We start from the raw sequence: 22,030 nt of genomic DNA on the forward strand, positions 1-22,030 counted from the left end.
GGTTTCAAACCACAATCCTCAGATCTTAGCCTCCTGGGTAGATACGATTACAGGTGTGAGCCACCAGTGCCTGACTGGATGGATGCATTTTTAGCAACAATGTGACAATGCTGTATGTTTTGTTACCTGTGCTTTGCAGTTGTAGAGAGTAGTAGATAACATATCATATAGCTTCGTTTCAAAAATCTGCATGCCCAGCTGTGGTGGCACATGCCTATAATTCCTATCTATACTCAGGAGGCTGAAGCAGGAGGATTGAAAATTTGAGGCCAAGTTTGGATACCATCCTATCTTTTACACACACACACACACACACACACACACACACACACACACACACACACTACCACCACCACCACCAACAACAACAAAAATAGCTGCGATTTGAAATCAGGGCCTTGTACTTGTTGGGCAGGAACTCTACTACTTTAGGACATCTCCAGTCCTTTTCACATTCATTACTTTTTAAAAGGGTTTTTCATTTATGTCCAAGCCAGCATGGACCCAGATCCTATTTTTATTTCTCACATAGCTGAGATGATACGCAGGTGCCAACTGCCTAGCTTTATATTTATCCATGGAGTCTCGAACATTTTGCCTAGGCTGGTTTTGATCTGGGTTCCTCTGATCTCTGCAACCTCAATAGCTAGGATTACCAGTGTCACTGCTAGCCTAGTATTTTTTTTTAAATGAGGTCTTATAGATCAGGCTGACCTGGAACTAGAGAACCTCTTGTCTCAGTTCCCCAAGTGCTGGGATTACAAGTTTATGTCACCATGCTCAGCTGCAATGAGTGTTCTTTTGAAGACAATGTTGTTTTGATGCAGGGAGATGGAACCTAGTGCTTTACACAGGCAAGTGCTCTTGAGCCAGACCCCAATACCCATCCCCCTGTGTCTTGTTTTTTAGGTAAGAGTGATGTTGAGATAGGGCTCTGTAACTGCCTGGACAGGCCTTTAACTCATAATCTACCTGTCTCCAAAGTAGTGTGCCACTTGTTCACCTTGGAGATAGTTATTAAAGAGCAGCTTAAGTTGAGTGCAGTGGCAGACGCTGTGGATGAGGCAAAGACTAGGGAAGATTACAGGCTCACACTTGTAATCTTAGTTTCTCAGAGGCTGAGATTTGAGGATCATGTGGGTCGAAGCTAGCCAGGCAGGACAGTTCATGAGGCTCTTATTTCCAATTAGCCACTAAAAAGCTGAAAGGAGCTCAAATGGTAGAGTGCCAGTCTTGAGGGGAAAAAAAAGCCAAGTGTGAGTGCGAGGTCCTGGGTTCAAGCCTCAGTATTGGCACCAAAATAGAAAACAAAAAGAAAAAAGGAATTAGTCTCCAAGATCCAAAAACAATGTCATGGTGTATGGAATTCTTTTTTTTTTTTTTTTTTTTTTTGTCAGTCGTGGGGCTTAAACTCTGGGCCTGGGCGCTGTCTCTCAGCTCTTCAGCTCAAGGCAAGAGCTCTACCACTTGAGCTACAGCGCCACTTCTGGTTTTCTGGTGGGTTACTGGAGATAGGAGTCTCACGGTCTTTCCTGCCCGGGCTGGCTTTGAACCTCGATCCTCAGATCTCAGCCTCCTGAGTAGCTAGGATTACAGGCTTGAGCCACCAGCGCCCGGCTAGTGTATGGAATTCTAAGACAAATATAAAAGCTGTGTGACATCAGGCACAAAGGGGTAGAGGAAATGTTCCAGATCTGAATCAGATTTAAATCTCAGTTCTTCCTCTCCCTCTTTACCTCTTCTCTTTCTACGTGGGTGATAAGGAAGAGTGTAGGTCTCTGGGCCTCAACTACCTTGTCTATGAAATAACTGGAGATTGTCAGGAGGATCATGTTTGGCTCTCTGTAGGTGTTCAAGGAAATAACTTTCTCTCCCATCTCATGAATATCATAACTTACAGAATCAAATGACTAGTGGGTTAGAACACAGGATGTAAGAGGAATGGAAAAAGGATTATATACATTTATTGTGGAAAAGAGCATCGAGTCTGGACAAGAGAAAATAAATGATGACAGCTACCAGTGACACCTGTCAGCACCTACTCATTCACGTCAGCACCTACTTGCTTGCCCAATATTTGATTCAGTCTGTCTGGTCCTCACAGCAGGCCACAGGCAGTGAGCTACACTGAGGAAATAATATTGCATAATTTTCCCGAGTCACTCAGCTACATAGAACTGTGGAGCTTCGAACTCGGGCCAGACACAGCACTAGCTTAAGCACAGATTTTATTCCCAGTATGGGAGGCAGCCTGGGGAGGGGTGAAGGGACAGGGCCACGGCTGTCAGCCACTGCTATCAGGGACAGGCATGGCCAGAAAAGACAAAGGCAAACTCTTTGGCTGGTATTCATCAAGAAGGGAAGAGCACAGGACTCTTGTCTTTATTGTGGGTCTCATCTGAATGCAGGAACAACTCCATTTTCCCTAGAAGAAAATGGGCTTTGAGCAGAAAAATCCTAGTGAGAATTTAAGGCCCTGAGTTAACCCTGGTAGAGGGGGGGTAGGAAGGGGGGGTAATGAGAAGAGAGAGAAGAGAGAGGACAGGGGCTGGGAAGGTGGCTCCGTTGTAGTGTGCTTGCCTTGCATGCATGAGGCCCTGGGTTCGATTCCTCAACATCACATAAGCAGAAAAAGCCAGAAGTAGCACTGTGGCTCAAGTGGTAGAGCACTGGCCTTGAGCTGAAGAGCTAAGGGACAGTGTAGTGTCCAGGCCCAGAGTTCAGGCCCCATGAAAAAAAAGAAGGGGGGGAGGGAGGGAGGGAGGGAGGGAGGGAGGGAGGGAGGGAGGGAGGGAGAGAGAGAGAGAGAGAGAGAGAGAGAGAGAGAGAGAACAAGAGAAAGAAAAGGGAAAAAGAAACAGGGTTCTGAGACCTAAGGACCCTGGCCTCCTCACTGAAGGGCACTTGATCCTCCAAATTCTCCTCTATGTCCTGCATTGCAGAGATGCTGCCTTTGCCTCAGGCTGGCCACTCCCAAGAATTTATATTTTTGTGTGTATATTTATACACATACCTATACATATATTTGATGTAAAACCACATAAAAATATTCAAATTGAAAGTTAAAGTTTCTCAGCCTCATTTCTGAACCTCTGGGTCTCTGGTCTCTTATTCATGGAACAGGTGTGACAACTTAGGGCTCTGGGCAGTGTCCCAGAGCTGGCCGTGGAGCTCAGGGCTCCTTTGCAAGCACCCAGGGAGTGGGGAGACAGGCGGGGTTTTCCCTTCTCCCTCCCTTCCTAATGTAGCTGAGCAGCAATGGCTGGAGCTCCTGTGTCTGTGTCCATGTGTACTTTCTCTCTGGAGCAGCACTGTCCTGTTTTATCTCCATCACTTCTCAGGCATTGGAAGCATACTTTCTGTCCCTGCTGGCTTTCCCTTTGGTGAAGCCAGGGAGAGGCCAGCTCACTGACAACTCATATTTTATTCTCACAGACAGAGGCCTACCACAACCATACTTCCAGCTCATCATAATGGGATACTCAGTTGAAGACGAGTCCCAAAAGCTCACTGGATTTAACTCAGAGAAATTATTTTCGTCCCTTTTTCTAAATCTGATTTTGAACCATGGGACTTAAATTGACTCTGAACAGGGATCCACCTTCTTTTTTTCTTTTCTTTTCTTTTTTCTTTTTTTTTTTTTGCCAGTTCTGGAACTTTAACTTAGGGCCTAGGCACTGTCCCTGAGCTTCTTTTGCTCAAGGCTAGCACCCTACCACTTGAGCCACAGTACCACTTCTGGCTTTTTCTGTTTACACAGTACTAAGGAATTGAACTCAGGGCTTCATGCATGCTAGGCAAGCACTCTACCACTAAGCCACATTCCCAGCCCACTGATCTACCTTCTCAGTGACCTAAGAAAGAGCCCAAGCCCTTCATTCCACTCCCCTGAGATAATGTGGGAAACAAAAGCCACACAGAGGAAAGAGGGCCACAGTTTGCTATTGTCCAGTGAGTGTCTCTTGGCTTTAGAATGCTGCCACATCCTGCAGTTCAAGTGCCTGGCCATGGCTCATTTTGAGTAGGTGAATTCCTCTGTGGAAGCTTGCACATAACAAGAAGCTGGTATCACCAACAGCCATGGAGGTCAGAGGTCCCGATCCATCCAGAGACAAGGTGAAAAGGCATGCTGAGGGAGTAAGGGGCACCAGCAGGTTAGGCCAAGAGCACCATCCAGTCACGTAATGTTTAACCATTCCCAAAGGAACAGCATCATCAGGGAACTGTATCAATGGACAACATCATAGCATACACTTACACATGCCTAGACAGGCCAGGCCACTATACACCTGATCATTGTACATGTGGCCTGGCAGTGGCTGAAATGCCATGCAGCATGCGACTATACATGAGACATGATGTCCTCACGAGCACTGCAGGAATAGAGCATGTGCTATGGCTATCTCAGCCAGGAGAAAGCCCCACTGCTTCCACACAATGGAGAAATCTAACTTGTAGAGAATGGCATCAAGCTAAACAGGATCTTTGCCACCAAGAAGTATGTTCTTGCATAACTGGGGCCAGAAGTTCTGTACAAGAGTACAGAAGTCCAAGGGCAACCCAGGCAAAAAGTTAGTGAGACTCAATCTCAATCAATAAGCTAGACGCAAAATTGTATGCCCATGAGAAGCATAAACAGGAGGACTACAGTTCAGCCCTAGACAAAAACAAAAACAAAAAAACAAAAACCCTACCTGAAAAGCAAAAGAAGCTGGGGGTAGAATTCAAAAAGAGCTCAAGTGGTAGAGAGCCTGTCTAGCAGGTGCAAAGCCCTAAGTTCAAACCCCAATACCACCAAAAAAGAAAGTGGCAATTCTTGTACCCTTTTCTATTTTGGTGGGGGGGGGAATGATGGTTCTGGGGTTGAATTCAGGGACTGGGCATTGTCCCTGAGCTTCTTTTGCTCAAGGCTCACAATCTACCACTTGATCACAGCATCACTTCCTGGTTTTTCTGAGTTTATTAGAGATAAGAGTCTTTTGTGCCCTGGCTGGCTTTGAACCATAATCCTCAGCCTCCAGAGTAGCTAGAATTGTAGGCATGAGCACCCAGCTACTTCCTGTCTTTTGAGAAGCAATGACAGCAGACTCCTTACCTCCGGTATCTTGGTTCCAAATCTTCACCTTGGAGTCATGGGATGAGGTAGCAACTACGGGCATCAGGGTCGATTTTCTTGGTAGAAAGACGCAGGATGCAACTGTCTGGAAATGCCCTTTATACTCGCATATTCTGTTTCTTGTCTGCCTCAAGTCCCACAGCTGCAAAGAAATGACATTGACCAGCTCATGCAAAAGTAATGACGTTAAGCAGTTCATGCACACATGCTCCTCTATTTCATACCTGCTTTATCCAGCAACATGCATCCTCCCACAGCCCACCTGTTTCTCCAGCTGCCTACTCAGACAGCTATGCAAACTCTCTACCTTTGGCTAGCATATCACCTGTTCATTGGCCCAGTGACCCCATATGATGTCTTACTGTGGCTTCACAGCCTTCACCCCCAAAGCCGTTGCTGCAGGAGATGCATTTGTATCCATCCATGCTGACTTCACAGTGGGTCTGAATGTGCTGCTTTGTGGGAAACATATGAGCTACCTGCAGGCCCCGACTGTCCCACAATCTGAAATAAATGAGGGCAGGAAATGGCTTTTTAGTAAGCCTGACTGAGACTCACCAGTAATATCCTGCTAACATGAAAGTCAGAATGGAATGTCTGGATCTACCTGAACACAGCAGCACAAACCAGATTGAACACTACAACTCCGAGGCTGACAGTAAATAACAAATGAATGACATCTGAGTTCTTTCAACTTTGAGATCACTTCATAGAAATTTGGACCATGGGTTTGATTTTACAAGTTAATGTGGTCCTTTGGGATGTTGCCTTCAGTGTCCAAGAGGCTCTTTGTGTGATTGAACGTGTAAAAATATACTCATTGTGAGATAGCATCATCAGTCCAAAATCAGATATGGGCCTTGGCCTGCTTTGACCATGGAGCCCACAGAAGAGGGATTTGCCTCTTGTCTCATTCTTACACTTTTATAGAAGCTGTTCCAAATGCTGATTTTTAGTCATACTCTCCACACTAAGAATTACTGACCCCTGTTGTGGATATGAACCCTGATTCTTGAGGATGGAGGCTGAGGCTGGATGGCTGAGAAATGCAGGAGCCATGCAGGCATAATAAAGGTAGTCAGGCAGCCTTAGAGGAGAGATGTGCAGACAACTGATCGATCCTGAGATCAATGTGGACACATAACACGATGGGAACTATCTCAAAACAATCCAGAACGTGGGCCTTTTTCTAACCTACTTTCCTGGCATCTAGTATGGACCCAGAAGACCATGGGGCTAAACCAGAGGCCAAGCACTAGTGAGGGTTAGGGGGTGGGAGGCTCTGGAAAGTCCATGGCACAAGGAGAAGCAGAGTGCATGCAGTCATGAGAGCATGGGAGCCACAAACCTTCACCAGAAACATCTCTACTGCTGCTCAGTAGCCCACCTGAGGGTTTTGTCTTCGGAGCTCTGAAGTATGTAGGGCTCGCTGGGGACCCAGCACAAATGGGTGACCTGGAAAAAGCCAGACCTTTAGCACCTCTCCACACCAATTTGTCCTCTGCATCATCTGGTGAACGGCACTAAGCATCATCTCTTCCCCCTTCCTCACAGATTCTAAACCAGTAAATTTAACTTCCTGGTGTCTTGCTAGTTAGCAGCAGCAGTAGTAGCAGCTGGGCCAGCTCTATGCTCTTAAAGGCATGTGAGCCTTCAAGGTTGGCCTTTTGGTGTGTGACCCCAGGAAGTGGCGAGTGGCTGGTGACAGATTCTGTCTGAAACTAGGGCTGGTGGTGAGATCAGATGTTCAGTGCTTGCCTACTATGTGCCAGGCTCTGACCCTTGTCCCCAGCACCACAAAAGAAAAAACGAAAAAACGATACAAACACATGATTTGATGTCAGCTCTGACTGATCTGGCTGTGCAATTTATACTAGTCTGTTGCCAGAAAACAACTGGCCTTCAAAACCAGAGCCACTTATACACCCAGCAAAAGTAATGCTCATTTCCACATGATGTTCCATGGAGAGGGGCCACCTTATATGCTACCCTGTACATGTCATCTGGGAGCTCCTGAAAGACAAGGAGCTGTCCTTCATCACTAATCTTGGTTCCTAGTACAACATCCCTAGCTAGCTAGCCCCTAGAAAGGATTCCACAGCAAGAATGGAATACTTGTATTTCAAGGATGAATAAAGAATGGGCCACCAGTGGCTCATGCCTGTAATCCTAGCTACTTAGAAGGCTGAGGATCTGAGGATCAACGTTCAAAGCCAGCTCAGGTAGGAAAATCTGTGAGACTCTTATCTCCAATTAATCACCAAAGCCAGAAGTAGACTATGGCTCAGGTGACAGAGCACAAGCCTTGAGTAAAAGCTAAGGGACAGTGCCCAGGCCCTGAGTTTAAACAAACAAACAAACAAAACAGAATGAATGCATAGCATTTCAGATTCCAGTATCATCCAATGAGATCATTCTCTAGAGCAGAAGACTCAAGAGCCCATCTAAGCCAACAATACTGAGAGGCCAGGGCCTCACAGGAAGTTCATGGGACTAAAACTGGGACGTGAGTCTGAAGCCTGACTGAACATCCCTTGACCTATTTCCCAGGCCAGGACCCCCACCCCACGCTGCTAACCACAGAAGCCAGGGCCTGAACACGTACCAGGTTCCTGGAGACAGATGCCCTCTCCACACACTGTCCGGTCCCCACGTCCCACAGCAGCAAGGTGTTGTCTCGTGAGCCAGTACACAGCTGTGATGAGTCTTTGGGAGCAAAGGTGAGAAGACGGCCCGTGAGAGGGTACTAGCTGGGGAGCTCGGGGTGTACCGGAGTAGTAGGAAGACAGATGTTTTGTTTACCTGGGCTCACAGCCAATCCGGTGACCACCATGGCATGGCCACTTAGTTGCTGCGTTGGCTGTGAGGTGCCATGCAGGTCCCACATCATGACCATCCTGTCTCGAGAGGCGCTGAAGAACTGGGTGGATTTGGGAATGATGGCTACCTGCTCAGGAGACAAGTAAAAATGGAAATAGCCTGGGTGCTCACGGTTCTGTGAAATCACATCACTACTATCCCTCCCATTTTTTTAAGTATAATACCTAAATTTGCAATAGGAATGGAAAGTGCACCATTCTGTGTTATAGACCCCTCCCATCCCTCCATGTCCTCTACCACCTCCTCAGACTGCCTCCACACCAGGCTCTCTCCTTCTCTGTGTTCTAAGTGGAGCACAGTGTGGCACACGGAGCACACGGCTCTGCTGTATTCCTCTCATCAATTACTTTATGTCGCAATCACTTTCATTGCACCTGGTTTTCAAAGAGGCAGTTTCTATTTATACGTGTGTGCGTGTGTGTGTGTGTGTGTGTGTGTGTGTGTGTGTGTGTGTGTGTGTGTGTGTGTGTGTGTGTGTGTGTGTGTGTGTGTGTGTGTGTGTGTGTGTAATGAAAGTTACCATTTTAAGCATTCTAAGTTACAATTCAGGGCTATTAAGTGCATTCTCAGTGTTATACAACTATCACCATCACACATTTCTACACCTTTCTCACTATAGCCAGAACTCTCTTATATCCTCCTCTTCCTGGCCTGTTACTACTACTTCATTCTATTTTCTCTCTCAGCTGGGCTATTAGCACCTCAGGAAAGGGGTGATACAGTATTTGTCCTCTCCTGCCTGGCTTCACTCACTAAGCATAGTGCTCTCTGCACTTACCACATAGTAATAGGTACTGAAATTTCCCTCCCTCCCTCCCTCCTTTCCTACTTTCCTTCCCTCCCTCCTTCCTTCCCTCCCTCCTTCCTTCCTTCCTTCTTCCCTCCCTCCCTCTCTTCCTTTCCGTCCCCCTCCCTCTCTTCATTTCTTGCTTGCTTTTATTCTCCTCCCTTCCTTTTTGTTTTATTCATTTATTCATTTGCAGTGCTAGGGACTGAGGCTAGAGTCTCACACATGCTAGCAGGCATTCTACCACTGAGATACCTCAATTTCATTCTACACCCAGAGTGTCATTGCTTTTCTGAGGCGGAATAATATTCCACTGTGTGCATAGATTTCCACACTTCATTTTTGTTTGATGCCATGCTCCACTCTTTCTGGAGTCAGGCAGAAAGTTTCACAGTTTGCCTCGACACTGAGTGTTTAGTCATTCTTGTATCTGCTATCTATCTCTATTCAGTTCCAGATCCCATCAGAATAGTCGTTTGACAATTACCTTGGTGACATCGCGTTCATGTCCTTTGAACCTCTTCACCACATTTCCCGTTTTCCAATTATAGGCCACAACAGTCTGCAGGAGTCAGGAAAACGGTTTAGTCCTCCATTTTCTATTAAGGCTACTATACTGCACTTTCTTTTAGTTTTTTTAGTTGTTGTTTTTGGCCAATCATGGGGCTTGAACTCAGGACCTGGTTTGCTGTTGATGAGCTCTTTTCTTCAAGGCTACCATTCTACCACTTTGAGCCACACCTCCACTCCCTGTTTTCAGGTGGCTAATTGGAGATAAGAGTCTCATGGGGACTTTAAACTGTGATCCTTAGATCTCAGCCTCCTGAGTAGCTAGGATTACAAGCATGAGCCACTGGTAACCAGCTTACTATTTAAACTTTTTTTTTTTTTTGTCGGTCATGGAGCCTGAACTCTGGGCCTGGGCACTGTCCCTCAGCTCTTCAACTCAAGGCTAGCACTCTATCACTTGAGCCACAGTGCCACTTCCGGTTTTTTCTGCTTATGTGGTGCTGAGGAATCAAACCCAGGGCCTCATGCATGCGAGGCAAACACTCTACTACTGAGCCACCTTCCCAGCCCTATTTAAACTATTTTTAAACGTACAGTTCAATACTGTCAAGAATATTCACATGACTATGGAACAAATTATCTCTTTAATTTGAAAAACTTCAACATAATCTCATCTACCAAAGAGAATCACTGTCAAAATTTCTCTCTCCATTCTTTTTCTAGTGGTGTACTTTAATATTTTACTGTAAGCATTTCTCTGATTTTAAAGCATTTTCTGCAGTGTCCACAGTGTCCTGTTGCACTTGACATAATATCAGTTTCTTATGACTTAGATGATATAAATGTTAAGACAAACTGTATCAACTAAGTTATAATACATAAATGTATCCTGATTTGATGTGTTCAGAGTTTGAAAGTTAGAACAAGCAAAATACAGTACGCAAGCTATAGATTTCTAAAACACTACTGAAATGTATGATTCACTTCAAAAGCAATGAGCATATCTGTTACCAATATCCTAGCAGCAAGCACTGGCTAGATCCTAATATGAAGGGGTGAAAGTGATCAGATTCAAAATGACCCTGGGAGGCAAGTCCAAAACCTACAAGGGAAGAATCATGGTATAACACCAATGTAGACGCTGGCAAAAGAGAAGAGACTAGAAAGTGCCTTTTGCCAACAACTCATATGTCTGCATGTTGTCATAAAAATAGCTTAGTTGGAATAATGCCTGTGGTTATAAAAAGCATACAGGTGGCCTGGAACAGAGTTAAGGCTCTTTTTTTTAATTTAATTTGTGAACATACTATACAGAGGGGTTACAATTACATGGGCAGGATAATGCGTACATTTCTTACCAAGCATTGCACCCTCCTCCTTTGGTTTACCCTTCACATCCCTTCCCAGCCTTCCCCCTCCCCCCCAAGAGTTAAGGCTCTTATGTATGTTCTCTCATTTAATTAATCCTTACAGGGGCCATAAGAGATTGGGGTTATGATCCTCATGGAACAGACACTGAAACTAAAGTTCAAAAAATGTGAAGTTTAGAGGCTGGGAAAGTGGCTCAGTAGTAGAGTGCTTGCCTTGAATGCATGAGGCCCTGGGTTCAATTCCTTAGTACCACAGAAAAAGCCAGAAGTGGCACTGTGGCTCAAGTGGTAGAGCTCTAGCCTTGAGCTGAAGAGCTGAGGGACAGTGCCCAGGCCCAGAGTTCAAGCCCCACAATTGACAAAAAATAAATTAAAAAAAATAAATTTAAAAAATGTAAAGTTGAGGCTGGGAGTGGTAGTGTGCTTGCCTAGTGTACATGAAGCCCTGGGTTCGATTTCTCAGTACCACGTAAACAGAAAAGGCTTTCCTCTCAAAGCATCTTTCCTTCCTGTAGTGAGTTGGCTTCTTGGGGACACAGCAAAGCTCACCTTATCTTTTCCCCCAGAGACACAAAGGTCTGAGTTCAGAGCAGCGACCACAGAGACAGCATCCATATGAGCAGGGCTATACTCTTGAAAAGTTCTACTTTGTATTCTCTCTTCTATAATCCCATCAGACCTGCTGCAGAGAGGACAGAAAATGAGAAGCCCAAGGTCTGAAAGTGGACACAGCAACAAGGGACAGAGGAGGGTGGTGGTGGTAGCAATTCAGGGAAGTCTGGGGAAGGGGGAGGGGTGGAGAGGAAAAAGAGTAAAGAGACATGACAACTTTGTCATATTATTCATTCTGAAAATGGCCAGTGAGTAACTAAAATCTGATCAAAGGGAATCCTGGATCAGGTACAGTGGCTCACACCTACAGTCCCAGCTACTTGGAAGGATCACAGTTCAGGTCAGCCCAGGCAAAAAAGTCATTGAGACTCCTCCTTAACCAATAAAGCCCAGTGTACATACTTGTCACCTTAGCTATCTGGGAAGTGTAAACAGAAAAATCACAGTCCAGAATGGTCCAGGCAAAAGCACAAGACCCTATTCAAAATAAAAATGGCTAGAAGTGTGGAGAGAGTGTGATAGTGCCTACCTACCAAGACCAAAGCCCTGAATCCAAATCCTCATACTATAAAAAAAATTAAAAAAGAAAAAAAGGAAGAGAGAACTCCCCAAGAGTCTTTACTCATTCTAGAAACAAATCCCAAAGCTGCAGGGCCCCTGCATGTGCTGGGTAGACACTAGCTAAGAAGCAGACACTATTTCCTATGCACAAGGGAAGCAGACCAAGCTACTGGGGGAAGGGAAGGTCATTAACAGTGGCTCTGCACATTCTCTTCCTTTAGTAGAGGGTTTTTCTTTTGTTTGTTTCTTTGTTTGCTTGTTGAGACAGGATCTCCCTACGAGGTCTAGGCTACATTATACAAACTCATTATGTAAGAGAATGTGAATGGGGCTTGGTAAGAGTTAGTTGCCCAGGCAGCATTGCTGTACCTGTACTTGTAAGTGCTGTGTTTGAGTTTGCTCTGCAGTTTCCCCATCACAACACCGAGTGTACCCGGAACCTTCTGAGGAGCTTGTTTCAGTTGGCATCTGAGTAGCAGCATTCCTTGTAGTTGCCAGAATTTCTGTTCCCTGTTTAGTAAAGAGAAGAAAGCATATTGTAAAATTTATTAGGCACAGCATGGTAGTATGGTTAGGTTAAATCTTTAAAAAAAAATTATTTCTGGCAGCACTGTCAATTGACAGTGCTTGTGCTTGCTAGGCAAGACCTCTTTCAATTGAGCCAAGGCTCCGGTCCTTTCTTACTTTAGCTATTTTTCAGATAGGGTCTCATGCTTTTTGTCAAGGCCAGACCTTGGACAGGCCACGGATAGGAGAATCACAATCCAGTATTGATCTCCAGGCAAAATTGCAAAATCCTACCCGAAAAAGCAACTAGGTTCTTACTTGTTAAGTTTCACTTGAGAAATGCCCCCAGACCCTTTTTTTTGTTTGTTTCAGTTATTTTTTTCAGGTAGGATCTTTTTTTTTTTTTTTTTTTTTTGGGTCCGGTTGTGGGGCCTGAACTCTGGGCCTGGGCACTGTCCCTCAGCTCTTCAGCTCAAGGCTAGCACTCTACCACTTGAGCCACAGCGCCACTTCCGGCTTTTTCCTTTTTGCTTATGTGGTGCTGAGGAATCGAACCCAGGGCCTCATGCATGCAAGGCAAGCGCTCTACCACTGAGCCACCTTCCCAGCCCTCAGGTAGGATCTTGCAATACAAAAATAAGAAAGAAAGAAAAGAAAGAGGGGTAAGGGTTCCTGAGACTTTTAGAGAGTCTGCAAGATCTCTTTTTTCTTTTTCTTTTTTTTGTGCTAGACCTGGGGCTTGAACTCAGGTCCTGGGCACTGCTTCTGAGTTTTGTTGCTCAAGGCTAGTACTAGACCACTTGAGCTATAACTCTACTTCTGTCTTTTTTTGGTGCTTAATTTAGGAGATGAGAGTCTCACAGACTCTCCTACCCGGGATGACGTTGAACCATGATCCAAGGATCTCAGCCTCCTGAGTAGCTAGGATTATAGGCATGAGCCATGGGCACCTCACTCTTACTTTCTTTTATACTTCAACACAAGCAACATATGGTAGTAGACGGAATGTAGAAGCAGATAAGAAAAAAACTTGTGTTCCATTTCAGCCAAACATGAAAGGGATTTGCAAAAACATAATACCATTCTTTCTAACTGATCTAGCAATTAATAACTTGGTGATACATATCTAAATACAAATTGTCTTCCAATTTACTTATATTGGCTCCATCAACAAACAAGGCTAGAACTAAAAGGAAGAAAGAATGATTCTGAGATATTCTCCATTAACTCAGGAAACACCTTCTAAGCATGTAACAAGTTGTTGGTTCACTAAGAATGGTGATACACCAAGAAGAGACATTTGCTGGCACTGAAGAATCTGTTTAGGGAAAATCTTAGCTACTGAAGGTCCTGTGTTATCCAGAAGGACTGAGGAGACAAGTGGAATGCCCAGCCACTACTTCTGGAGGTCTGCTTAAAGAAGCTCAGAGAGATAAATGTCTTTGAGTTTTGACCAGCCTGGCTCCAAGAACTGTCTACTATGAGAACACAGGGAAAACTCATCACGCAGACATATCATTCACACCACTACCATTGAAAAATGGGGTTTCCCAGAAGTGCAGCTTACATTTTGAGAACTTGCCAGGACTGACATCCTTGACAGGGGTAGGGGACCTGAACAAAAACACAATGCGGTGGGCAAGGATACAGGCTGTGGCACAACAGCCGGAGCTCTGGGCCCAGCACTGCCTCATTTTTGTCTCATCCTTGAGCGGCTCCAGTCCCCACCCTGGGCCTCAGCCTTCCTGTCTAACACAGCAAGACACTAACATGATTTTTAGTAGATTCTGTCATTATTTATCTTTGTACCTCAAGTGGCTCTCAGAAGAAGAGAATCTCAAAGCCTTCTAGTCCAGATGTTCCAGGAGTCTTTGTCAGATATGCTCAAATTTCAGGGTTACTTCCAGAAAGCTTGGGGTGAGTGTTGTTTGTAGCTAGACAGAGAGTTTCTGCCAGCTTAATCCATCAAAATTGTCACACCAAACAGACTCAAGACAGAGGCTGTCCATGAATCTAGGTCACTGGCAACTGCTCCATAAGTGGATTGGCTGGGCTTACGACTGATTGTATTCTTAGCTGCTATCTTCAGAAAGCTATATTGCCCAGGTTAAGGGTACTCATGGGAGAGTTTAAGGAAAAGGAAACTTTAGAACTACTTACCCCCAAGTTAGTACGATCTTCTTAGTGAGCTGCTGTGTTCAATCTGTAATGTTTATCCTTTGGAAAATAGTTCAGGCAGCCACTTCCTAATCTCTGTAATTAGTGAAAAGATGTTTACATTAATCTCTTCCCTGGTTAAGCACGTGTGTGCCCTGAAGAGATTCAAGAGATAAATCTTTGTTTTTATATACCCAGTCTGTGTTTAACTGAAAAGATGGTTTTCCCACTCAAAGATAGAAAAAATTTACAACATTCCTAGATTGTAATTTTCATATTTCTACTAGTAAAAATAGTGTTCATTATACATCTTTCTTTTGTGATACTAGGGTTTGAACTTAGGGTCTTATGTAGGCCATCTACCGTGTGAGTCATTCCCCCAGCCTGTTTTTGCTTTCATTAGTTTCTAATAGAGTCTTACTTTTAGGCTAGATTAGACCACAATCCTATTTTTGCTTTTAACACAGCTTTTTATTAGTTGAGTTGAGAGACTTCAAACTTTCCTCCCAGGTTGACTTTGAACCACAATCCTCCCAATCTCAGATTTTCAAGTAGCAAGGATTACAGTTGTGAGGCAGTCAGTGCTCCTGGCTGTTTGTTAAATATACAAAATAGGAGCTCTTGCAAATTAAACACCTTGATCTTGCTCAAATTATAGTACTTCTGTTCATCAAGAATCTGCTGTGTTAGGAGGTGAGATGGAGGTGTAAAACATTGTAGAGATGTATCAGAATGTCACAATAAGTGCCCCTCTACCACTTATAAAACAAAGGTATGATTAAAAAAAATAAAAAAGAATCTAGGCAGGTGCCAGTGGCTCACACCTGTAATCTTAGCTACTCAGGAGGCTGAGATCTGAGGACTGTAGTTCTGACAATTGGAGATTCTTATCTCCAAATAATCACCAGAAAACAGAAAGAGCTATGGCTCAAAGTGGTTGAGCACTAGCTGAGTGGAAAAAAACTCAGGAACAGTTCCCAGGCTAAGTTCAGGCCCCATGACCACTACTAACAACAATCTGCAGTGTTAGCTGCTTACTTCAGAGTTTACTGCTTTTGTCTTTTGTTGTTGTTGGTTGTCAGTTATGGGGCTTGAACTCTGGGTGTGGGCACTGTCCCTCAGCTCTTCAGCTCACGGCTAGCGATCTACCACTTGAGCCACAGCAGCACTTCTGGTTTTCTGAGTAGGTTATTGGAAATAAGAGTCTCACAGACTTTCTTGCCTGGGCTGGCTTTGAAGCGCAATCTTCAGATCTCAGCCTCCTGTGTAGATAGGATTACAGGCATGAACCACCAGCACCGGCTTGCTTCTGTCTTAAATAAGTATGAATCACAGAACTTGAGGTGGAATTTTTTTTTCCATATTATCACATATAAACTCTTCATTTAAAGGTGTGGAGAACACACGAACATTATTTGATCAAAATTAGAACTAGGTAGATCTCTTGATTTCTAGCACAGAGTCTCCCATTATAAACATCTAAACACAACAATTTTATTCCATTTTTAACATCTCTTAGGGTCCAATTAATTCTAATAATTGATTGCCTGTACAGTTTATTTTGAAAATCAAAAGTAGCACAGATTAATGAGAATAACATTTGAATAAAAGAGAAATAACCAACCCTTAGGATTGGAGGCACGGTTCAGTTGATAGAGCACTAGCCAATGAATGAAAGCATAAGGGATTGAGTTCAAGTCCCAGACTCAAGCCGAAATAAAAAACAGAGAGGGAGAATAACATTTGCCAAAGTGCATTATTATCTGAATTTGGGCTAAGTCTAAATTACAGTTTTCCTGTGGCCTTTGGCAAGTTGCTGAGCCTTTTAAATTTTCAGCTTCATAAGTGCAAAATGTGATAACTCTGTTGCTAGCTCTGTGAACGTTAAAAATAGTACTTAAAGTATGGGTTCAAACTTATAATCCTAGCTACTTGGGAGATAGAGATCCTTATTTGAGGGTCATTATTTGAGTAAAGACTGGGCAAAAATGGACAAGAGTGCATTCCAACCAATGGTTGGGCATGGTGGTGTATGCCTGTCACTACATGGAAAACACAAATGGGAGGATCTTGGTCCAGGCTGCCCTGAGCATGGGGTGAAATTCTATCTCAAAGATGCTAAACTCAGGCTGGGAAGGTGGCTCAGTGGTAGAGTATTTGTCTTGCATGCATGAGACCCTGGGTTCGATTCTTCACCACATAAGCAGAAAAAACCAGAAGTGGTGCTGTGGCTCAAGTGGTAGAGCACTAGCCTTGAGCTGAAGAGCTGAAGGACAGTGCCTAGGCCCAGAGTTCAGGCCCCATGACTCCCTTCCTCACCCCCACATAGATGTTAAACTCAAAAAGGACTGACGGAGTGTCTGAGGTGGTGGAATACCTGCCTAGTAAACTCAAAGCCCTAAGTTCAAAATCCAGTGCTGTCAAAAAAAAAAAAAAAAAAAAAGCACTTGCTGGGTGCTGGTGGCACATGCCTATAATCCTAGCTATTCAGGAGGCTGAGATCTGAGAATCACAGTTCAAAGCCAGCTAGGGAAGGAAAATCTGTGAGACTCTTATCTCCAATAAGCTACCAGAAAATCAGAAGTGACACTGTGGATCAAGTAGTAGAGCGCTTGCCTTGAGCTAAAGAGCTGAGGAACAGCATTCAGGCTCAGCCGTTCAAACCTCACAACCAAAATAAAAAACAAAAAACACTTAAGTCAGAAACTCCTCTAAGTGCTTTGTATTTATTCATTTAATCTTCCTAAGCCTCTAAAACAATCACCATAACCATTTAGTAGATGAAAACAGTAAAGCACAGAGATGAAATAACTCCCTTATGTAAGTCACACTGAGAATAAGCCATAGAGCTGAAACTTGAATCCCACCATTACTCCAAATCCTACTCTTGGCCATAAGGCATTGAACCTCTACAAAAGCTAGTGATAAAAGTTCAACCTACAAACTGTTGATAATCTATGATAGTTATGAGTCCACTATGGTGATACATTACTATTATCACCAGCACAAGGGAGGCTGAGCCTAAAGAATCAAGAGTTCAAGCCCAGCTTGGGCTACATAGCACGTTTCAAGCCAGTCTGAGCTACATAGTAGCTCAAAAACAAAACATGCTGGTTACTGGTGGCTCACACCTGTAATCCTAGCTACTCAAGAGGCTGAGATCTGAGGATTCAAAGCCAGCCTGGACAAGAAAGTCTGTTAAGATGCTTATCTCCAATCAACCACCAAAAGAGAGAGGCGGGAGTGGTAGAGCTGTGGCTGAAGGGGTAGAGTGCTATCCTTGAGCAGAAAAAGCTCAGGAACAATACGAAGGCCTTGAATTCAAACTCCAGGACTGGCACATACACACACACACACACACACACACACACACACTCACACTGACATTGTTTATTAGTGTAATTACAAGACTAACAGTAATAACACAATACAGCAAATTCATGCGTATTAATACTGTCTTACTACATATATATATATAAACATACAATATATACAGAGAGCATGTACAAATGAATACACAAGTCTAGAGGATGTTAAAATGAAGCTCCTTATATTCTTAGAGTGGTGAATCACACTAAGGCTAAGAATTCATTATGTTATACAGCAAGGCAATTTAAAATCTGGTTAATGTCTCTGCTCTTATTATGAGTAGACTAAAAAATGAAAACAGTATTTCATTATTTTTCATTGTTTATATTATGACTGTGCTTGAGAGGAAGGATAATGTCTTATTCACTTTTGTGTCAGTGTTCTGAGCATAGCCTGGAAGAATGGATAGGGGACAACTAGCTGTTGAATGGATGAACAGCATTCTAAAAATGAAGAATTAGTAGAAAGCTTTTTAAGGACCAGACATAATGGTCTTTTTGTTTCTTTTATTTTTCTTTTTGCTGTTTTGAGACAGAATTTCACTGTGTTGTTCAAGATGGCCTCAAAGACGGATGCTGGTGGCTCACGCCTGTAATCCTAGCTACTCAGGAGGCTGAGATCTGAGGAACGCTGTTCAAACCTAGCCCCGGCAGGAAAGTCTGTGAGACTTGTATCTCCAATTAACCACCAGAAAAACTGAAAGTGGTGCTGTGGCTCAAAGTGGTTGAGTGCTAGCCTTGAGCAAAAGAGTGCCCAGGCCCTGAGTTCAAGCCGCAGGACTGGCAAAAAAAAAAAACAAAAAACAGAGAAAGAAACAGAGAGCCTCAAAATGGCAATCCTCCTACCTTAGTCTTCTGAGTGCTGGGACTACAGGTATGTACCACAACACTCAACTACAATGGTCTTGGTTTATTTTTCTTGGGAGGGGGGGTAGTCCTGGGTCTTGAATTTGTGACCTGAGCACTGTAATCTGAGCTTTTTTTTTTTTTTTTGCTCAAAGCTGGTGCTCTACCACTTGAGACACGGATTCACTCCAGCTTTTTGCTGGCTAATTGAAAATGAGTCTCACAGACTTTTCCTGCCAAAGGTGGCTCTGAACTATGATCCTCGGATCTTAAGCTCCTGAGTAACTAGAATCACAGGTGTCCCACTTTACAACGGCCTTTTGAAACTATCCAACAACATTCCTGCGGGCTCAGTCACCCTATCTCATTTCAGAGTTCAGCCCTGAAAGGCTTGAGAGACTTCCTTTCAGGATGTCCATGTTTGTTCTAGATGAACCCCAGCACCTATTTCTGTCAAAATTTGCTTTCCAAAGACCCTGACGTAACACCACGGGTTACGACGAGTTACTCTGTACATAAGCTCAGAGAACTCTTTGAACCTTCCACAGTGATATTCCTTGATACACATATCCAACCTTCATGTTCCGTGACAAAAAAAAAAAAAAAAAAAAAAATGGAACCCAAAGAGTCGTGACTTGTGTTAAGGGTTGTGACAGAAGCAGAGCTGGGTGGACAGGAACGTTATTTCCCGGGTCCTTTTCCTGCCAGCGCTCGTTTCCCATCCTCTCTTCCCAAGTCATTCTCTGCACCCCTCTAGCCTACCGTCTCGGAGATCAAGACAACCAAGCCCATGCTCAGACAGACACAACCGCGCGGGCAGAGAGACGCACGCGGGAGGCCGTCGGGGCCCACATGGGGTTAAGAGGGACCCCGGCCCGGAGGACGGGAGAGCCGAAGCCCGCAGTCACGCACGGTCCCCGGAGCTGGGGGCCGCCTGTGTGCAGGTGTCCCCTTGTGGCTCTTCAGATCTGAACCGCGTCCCGCCCCGTCCGCGATTCGCCCTGCAGCCGCTGTGTGCAAGCACGGGGGGGGGGGGGGGGCCCGGCCTCGCCCCGGCCCGCGCCCCGCGCCCCGCCAGCAGCCCCCAGCCCGGCGACACGCTCGGAACCCCCCCTGCCGCGACTAGGTGAGCCCCCAACTCCCCGTCGCTCCCCTTTCTGCCACCTCCGGCTCCGTACCCACCGGTGGGCTGGCAGGGATGATGCCGAGGCCCGCGGGGACGCGAAGCTGGCATCCGCAGCCTCCACGGCCGGCCCAACCTCCCGCCCCCCAGCAACCAGGCGCGCGTTGCTAGGGCGGGAGTCCCCGCAAAAAGGCTCCGGGCGCCTCCCAAGGGCTCAGAACTTAGGTTCCGGACCGCTTCCCGGAAGTCTCCCAAGGACCGGGAACCGAAAGCACCTGGCGACCCGTTCTTACTGTAAAAGTGGCAGTGCGCAGGATCTTGCCTCCGGCTAATTTACATAACCCGAGCAAAGCAGGGCCTCTGAAAGAGCCACTGACAAAGCGCGTAACAAGCCCCAACTTTGAACTCATCACTTACCAAAAGAAGGTGTTGCCTTATTTGCCCCAGATCTTTCTCTTGGACACTTCCTCAGCACCCCACTCTCCTATTTTTTCTTTTTTCCAACAAACTGTGACAGCCTGGTGTTGTGGCAAGAAATTGTGCGCATCTTTTGAGCTCATCCAAGTGGGAAGATAAACTAACAGTAACTATAAGTTTGGGCAACTCCAGTTGCATCGCTTCCAGACTAGAGTCTACTCCTCTCGACTCTGATGCACACAGCATGAGGCTGGTTGGGGGTCTGATCATTTAATAGGGGCTTATTGAAAAAAAGTTGTGTTTTTTTTTTCAATAGCTAAGGACAGGTAGCTCACACCTGTCCTCGTAACTACTCAGAAGGCTGAGATCTGAGAATCTCAGTTCGAAGCCAGCCCAAGCAGGAAAAGTCCAAGAAATTCTTGTCTCCAATTAACCAGAAAAAAAAAAAAAAGCTAGAAATGGTGCTGTGGCTCAAGTGGTAAAGGACCAGCCTTGGGCAAAAAAAAGCTAAGGCACAGTGACCAGGCCCTGAGTTCAAGCCCCATGTTGGCACATACATAAAAAGGAAATTGAATGAGTGAATGAATAGGTTCCTAACCAACATTTCTTTCACACTATGATAGAGGGCCCCCCTTCAATAGGTAGATCTCCCAGTAGAAGGGATTTGTAAAATCTCTGACAGTTGGGTGACTATGGGCAGTGGGTTTGACCAGAGAAGTTTTGTCTTTACAAAATATCAATTCTGGCCACTGGGTCTATCTTCCAACCCAGGGAGGGAATCTCCTTTGAAGCAACTCTGGTTGGAGCCTTTCTAGCTCCTGATGTTCCTTCCTTGATGATGCATTCATTACATTCTAAGTTAGTAGACTGTTATTGGGAGACTCCCCACCCCCACACCCCTGGCAGGTACTAGGCTATACCCTTATGCCACTTAAAACACTGATCTTATTTCAGATTGAAGACTCTTCCTACAAGTTTTGTCCCTCTTCTTATTGCTTTGTGCTAGGATTTATGCTGTGTGCTAGGGCAACTGGGCTTGGCTCAGGTGCAGCTACAAGTTGAGTTGCTAGATTCCCACCCTCAATGTGCTGCTGGCTAGGGGAGGTACTTAAGGATTACAACATCTGATACTTATTCCCAACCTGATTGTGCAGACCTCTGGGAGAGGTCTCTGTCTCTGAGCCACACCTGTATATCCACTTTTACCCTGCCCACCCGCCTAAAAGACTCATCATCCTTCTCATGACTCACAGGAGAAACATCATTCCCCCCCAAACCTGTTCCTCCTCTTTTTTTCTCTAGCTGCTGGCTGCTATCACCTATCAATCACCCACACTAAGGATCTAGGAGTTATTTTTAACATCTCTCTTTTAAAAATAAAAATCTACCCATTACTCCCAAGTCATCATCTGGGTTTCAAGCCAACATCATCTAAGAGAGGTGAAAAATTACCACCAATCTTTGCAGCATCTGCCCATCAGTACTGCCTTGTAACTTGATTTTGCCCAAGTCTGTTTGAAAGGCATGGCCCATCTAACAGCTAGCACCAAATGATACTGTTTTATATTATCCACCCCTTGTTGAACAATAAATGATGTAACTAAGAATAACCACTGGCAGAACAGCCCAGCTAAACCCAGCCCAATTTGTTAAAACCCCAGAATGAAGAGCAAATACAGAGTTTTCATTTTATGCCACTAAACTATGGATAGTGTGTTATGTTGAATAGATAACTGATGCCCAGGGTGAAGTCTAAATATATTTATCAGGTCTATA

General features: G+C 44.8%; 1 protein-coding gene across 4 annotated transcripts; it reads right to left on the bottom strand.

Annotated features, from left to right (window-relative positions):
• Positions 1-1,948: 1,948 nt before the first annotated feature.
• Wdr31 (WD repeat domain 31) lies at positions 1,949-19,979 on the bottom strand. Of its 4 annotated transcripts, none has more exons than XM_070011969.1 (11): positions 19,897-19,979; positions 14,504-14,596; positions 12,206-12,346; positions 11,213-11,342; positions 9,271-9,345; positions 7,919-8,063; positions 7,722-7,822; positions 6,504-6,571; positions 5,479-5,620; positions 5,096-5,258; positions 1,949-4,129 (listed from the first exon to the last, which is right to left on the bottom strand). In XM_070011969.1, the coding sequence occupies exons 3-11, from the start codon at positions 12,316-12,318 to the stop codon at positions 3,969-3,971; spliced, it is 1,098 nt and encodes a 365-aa protein (XP_069868070.1). In that variant the 5' UTR covers positions 12,319-12,346; positions 14,504-14,596; positions 19,897-19,979; the 3' UTR covers positions 1,949-3,968. The 4 variants fall into 4 exon arrangements, with proteins under 4 accessions (XP_069868070.1, XP_069868054.1, XP_069868062.1 ...); XM_070011953.1 differs by having other exon boundaries at positions 11,213-11,345; XM_070011961.1 differs by lacking the exon at positions 19,897-19,979 and adding an exon at positions 15,539-15,609 and having other exon boundaries at positions 11,213-11,345.
• Between the last annotated feature and the right edge of the window lie 2,051 nt (positions 19,980-22,030).

The sequence above is a fragment of the Dipodomys merriami genome, unplaced genomic scaffold (genome assembly GCF_024711535.1).
Source record: "Dipodomys merriami isolate MVZ:Mamm:240054 unplaced genomic scaffold, mDipMer1.0.p SCAF_11, whole genome shotgun sequence".
Classification (NCBI taxonomy): domain Eukaryota; kingdom Metazoa; phylum Chordata; class Mammalia; order Rodentia; family Heteromyidae; genus Dipodomys; species Dipodomys merriami.